This window comes from Psammomys obesus, unplaced genomic scaffold, assembly GCF_907164565.1.
Source record: "Psammomys obesus unplaced genomic scaffold, mPsaObe1.curated_primary_1811, whole genome shotgun sequence".
Lineage (NCBI taxonomy): Eukaryota > Metazoa > Chordata > Mammalia > Rodentia > Muridae > Psammomys > Psammomys obesus.
Genome location: NW_026592510.1, coordinates 22,800,552 through 22,805,817, shown reverse-complemented (window position 1 = coordinate 22,805,817; position 5,266 = coordinate 22,800,552). Strand labels below are relative to the sequence as shown.

Sequence of the window (5,266 nt, the reverse complement as noted above, 5' to 3'; positions counted from 1 at the left end):
GTCACTTCAGGACTCAGCATAACCTCATCTCCTGAAGCCAGGGAAGGCAGCCCTCTCAGGCAGAAGTGATCCAAAAGAAGGCAATAACGCTCCTGGCCCTCCACTCACCAGGCAACCCACATCCAGTCCAGGCCACCCATCCACATATGTGCAGAAAGCCTAGGTCCAAACCATGCATTTCCTAGGTGTTTCAGTCTCTGTAAGCCCCTATGGGTCTGGGTTAATTATTTCTGTTGGTCTTCCCTGTGAGGTTCCTCCGGGTCCTTCCATCTTTCCAACAACACTTCTACAAATAAGTATCAAATAAGTGTCACCCCAAAATTAGCTGCAGATAAATGATATAATTCATGATCTGTTTTTGTTTTGTTTTGTTTGGACAATGAAGAGTTTGTGTGTGTGTGTGTGTGTTTTTTTTTTCAGATTAGAAGAAATATGAATCAAGGAAACCAAACCACCATCTCTGAATTTATCCTGCTGGGTCTCTCCAACAACACTGAGAAGCAGAAACTCATCTTTGTGATTTTCCTGAGTATGTACCTTGTCACTGTGCTTGGAAACGGCCTCATCATTCTTGCCATTGGCTTGGATATACATCTCCACACACCCATGTATCTCTTTCTTGCCAACCTATCCTTTGCTGATATTTCCTCTTCTTCCACCTCAGTCCCCAAAATGCTAATAAATATTCAGACTAAGACTCAATCCATCTCCTATGAGGGCTGCATCACACAGATGTATTTTTCTATTGTGTTTGTTGTCATTGACAATTTTCTCTTAGGGGTCATGGCTTACGATAGACTTGTGGCCATCTGCCACCCTCTCAATTATACAAATGTCATGCATGCTAGGTTCTGTCTTCTGCTCACTGTCTGTCCATGGGTTCTAAGCAATATTGTTGCTCTGACACATACTCTTCTGGCCAATCAATTGGTTTTTTGCAACCACAACACCATCCAACACTTCTTCTGTGACTTGGCCCCTCTGCTCAAACTCTCCTGCTCAGATGCAATGATCAATGAACTTGTGAAGTTTATTGTGGGTTTATCAGTCATCACCTTTCCCTTTGCCCTTATCCTCTTCTCCTATGTCTGCATCATCAGGGATGTTCTGAGAATTGCGTCCATAGAGGGAAAGTGGAAGGCTTTCTCTACCTGTGGTTCTCACCTGACAGTTGTATTCCTCTTCTATGGGACCATTGTAGGGGTTTATTTTTTCCCTTCATCCACTCACCCAGAGGACACAGACAAGATTGGTGCAGTACTCTTCACTGTAGTGACACCCATGATGAACCCCTTCATCTATAGCCTGAGGAATAAAGACATGAAAGGTGCCTTGAGAAAGCTCATCAATAAAAGACATTTCCAGCCTTTGATGTCATGAGCCTCTGAACTTTGATCTGCATAACTAGATGAATGATTCATCCCAGAGTTTTGATAATCCATCCAACCTTTTTGTACCTGCCCAGTTGCCTCCTACTTCCACCTTTGAGTGTTAAGTGCTGTTACAGATAGTTTGGGTGTTAGAAATAAGACCCATTATTTCCAAGGTAAGTCTCAGCAAAAACATAAACTTGATTATAATATATTCCTATAAATTTTGTTACAAATAGTTTGTAGTATGAATATGTTGACTTACATGGGAAGCTTCATAACTGCAGGTGTTTCTTTTTACTATCATACTTATTCAAAACATGAAGTATGCATGGTTAAGACAGTATGTTCAATGAAGTTGGTTGAGTAAGGAGGGTAAAAATTCTGGGAGAAGTTGTGGGCACAGAAATATGATTTAACTATATTGGTTGAAAATGTAAAAACTAAAAATGGTCAAATAAATTAAAAAGAAAGAGAGAATATTGACTAAGTCAAGTCAGAGACACTTCAGGTCAGGATTTTCTTGGATATTTCTTGGTCCCTGCTAGTCACATACCCACTTTAGATTATATGTTTTCTGTTAGATGCTCTCAGCAAAAATGAGTTTCTCATCAATGGAAATTAATTACAGGGAGGCTTTGTTCAAAATTTAAACTGATAAATGTTTATCAGGCTGAAAAGATTTCAAATATGATTTATTAGTATCTCACAAACCTCACCTAGATCAACAAGTCAGTCTCTCCGAGAGCCAGGTACTTGTATTTGAAAATGTGCTTGATTGTCTAGGAAATGTGGTTTAAATTGGTTTGTATCCATGTGGACATGTTCTACTATTCCATATCCTCTTTCTTATAGATTCTGCGCAATAGTAGGAAGTATCCTCTATTTGCAGTGAGTCATAAGACGTGAAAAGACTAATTTGACCAGTGATACAAGTTTCAAGTTTGCCAAGAATGTGAAATTGAAAGAAATAGTGTTACAAATTCCCATAATGACCTTGACACATTCTCATGGTTAGAGAGGCCTAGATTTGTGTCTGTTTTTATTTTCCTGAATCATTCTTCAACTTGTTGTTTTAAACAAACATTGACCAGGAACTTTCTACTTACCAGTCTCTAGATGTGTTCCTGAGACTAAAAGAATGAATAACCCAGAGTCTCATCGTATTCTGAAACAAAACAGAAAAGTAAATATAATTTTACATGATTTTTAGCATCACTAAGCAAAGGCAATATTTGTTCTGTTACTAAAGTCATTAATCAAAGAAGGGTAAATAGTGTGTGAAGCTTGTATTTTATCATATGTTTAGTCTATTGTGCTAACCACGCTGAGAAAGACCCATCTACATTTTTTGAAGACATCTTACATATAACCTCTGTCATTTAACTATAATTAACACAAATGTAAAACAGTACACCCCCAAATAAATTACAGAACAATTTCCCCTTGGACAAGAATGACCAATAAGACTGAATGCAAGAAATGCCAGCAATATTTATTGTCACTTAACATGACAAAAAATTTTGAGTATTTTAGTGACAATCAACACAAAGTAAGGCAAATGTTGTGTTTTTGGAAGTAAAGCTCTATGTCACAATGTATGAGACAAACCATAAGCATATAAATAAATAAATAAATAGATAAATAAATAAATAAATAGATAGATAGATAAATAGATAAATAAATAACTAAATAAGGGAAGCATGAAATATGGCAGTAGAGTATGTAGATGAATAAATAGCAGGAAGAGGGACTTGGAAATGTATATGGTGACATTTAGGGAAGGAGCTTCAAAAGAGAAAAACTTGTCTCTCATAGTCTTTGGAGCATTAAAATGAATAAGACAATTAAGTGAACCAGGAGAAAATAAGGAAATAAATTTCAAAGAAAAGAAAGAGTGGTTTGAAGGTGGTTCCATGTGAACAGATTTGTAATCCAGTTTAATTTAACCATATGGATTGACTTAATAATATATGCACAAATGTAAACTGGTACAACCACTTTGGAAGTCAATCTGGCACTTACTCAGACATTTAGGAATAAAGCTTCCTCAAGACCCAGCTATACCACTGCTAGGTATACACCCAAAATTTGCTCAAGTACACAACAAGGACATTTGCTCAACCATGTTTGTAGCAGCTTTATTCATAATAGCCAGAACCTGGAAACAACCCAGGTGTCCATCAAGGGAGGAATGGATATAGAAATTGTGGTACATTTATACAATGGAATACTACTCAGCAATCAAAAAGGAGGAAATCATGAACTTTTCAGGCAAATGGTGGGATCTAGAAAAGATCATTCTGAGTGAAGTATTCCAGAAGGAGAAAGACAAACATGGTATATACTCGCTTATATAGACCTAGAAGTTATGATAAACATAATGAAGTCTATACACCTAAAGAAGATAAACAAGAAAGCAGACACGAGGTAAGATGATCAATCCTCATTTAGAAAGACAAATGAGATGTGCATTGGACGTATGACAGGAGTCTACCGCAGAAGGTATCTGAAAGACCCTACCAAGCAGCGTTTCAAAACAGATACTAAGACTCATAACCAAACCTTCGGCAGAAGGGGAGTTAGTATGATGGGGAAAGGATAGGAGCCCCACAAGGACCAAATATATCTGGGCACAGGGTTTTTTTCTGAAACTGTTTCTCCAACCAAGGACCATGTATGGATAAAACCTAGAATCTTTGCTCAGACGAAGCTCGTGATAGCTCAATAACCAATTGGTTTCCCATAGTAAGGGGAACAAGGACTATTTCTAACAGGATATCAAGGGCAGGCTCTTTGACTTCCCCACCCCCCAAGGGAGAAGCAGTCCTGCTAGGCCACAGAGGAAGACTTTGCAGCCAACTCTGAAGATACCTGATAAAACAGGGCCAGATGAAAGGGGAGGAGGTCCTCCCCTATCAGTGGACTTGGAAAGGAGCAGGGAGAAGCTGAGGGAGGGAGGGTGGGATTGGGAGGGAATAAGGGAGCAGGATACAGCTGGGATACAGAGTTAATAAAATGTAACTAATAATAATAAACAATTAAAAATGTAAAAAGTATATATATATATGTTATGAAAGAAACCATGCATTATTTCCTTTTGCAAATTTATATGAAATTCTAAGAAGTGCAAAGTAATAAAACATGACAAAAAGCTGAACAGTGATTCTTTGTGGTGTGGAGAGGAAATAATAAGAAAGAAAAGACAAACTATAGAGTAAAGAGGAGAGAGATATACATATACATACACATACACACATACATATACATATACATATACACATACATATACATATACATACAGAGACACATATATACACACACACACACATACATATACATTACATTCATCTGGAGTATAATAACAGTTTCCTGAGCATATTTATGTGTTAAATTTTAAATTTTATAGCTTAAATATGTATATCTTACTACATATGAACTAAACTTCAAATAAAGCAGTTTTAATATCATAGCAAGTCAGGAAGGATTACACACACATACTTTAAAGAATGCAATTATTATAGAACAAAAATGACCACTGACATACATAACTCACCATTTTAAAATTCTGTTAGCTAGTGAGAAATAACAGCAATCAGTAATTTGGGAAAAGCCTTGAATGCTTTATTTAAAACTTTCATAGAAATAAAAACCGACTGGGGTTAAAACCAGATCTAAAGATGTAAAGATCTAAAGATGGGTGACTGCCTGTTGGCACAATGCTTTTTGGCTGGTTATAGAGGAAGCTTTGACACAGGAGAGTATTTGCGAAGATAGTAGCTCATGAGAGGCAACTGTACTTTCTCAAAGAGGTCAAACATTACCCTATATCTTGTATGTGGACACACTAGGGAAGCCAGGTAAATCCCATAACTTCACATTTATGTCACATTTAT

At 37.0% G+C, this 5,266-nt stretch overlaps 1 protein-coding gene across 1 annotated transcript; it reads left to right on the top strand.

The window, feature by feature from the left end:
* The first annotated feature begins 432 nt into the window (after positions 1 to 432).
* LOC129681836 (olfactory receptor 1S1-like) lies at positions 433 to 1,380 on the top strand. Its single transcript, XM_055614015.1, has one exon. The coding sequence runs from the start codon at positions 433 to 435 to the stop codon at positions 1,378 to 1,380; it is 948 nt and encodes a 315-aa protein (XP_055469990.1).
* The last annotated feature ends 3,886 nt before the right edge of the window (positions 1,381 to 5,266 follow it).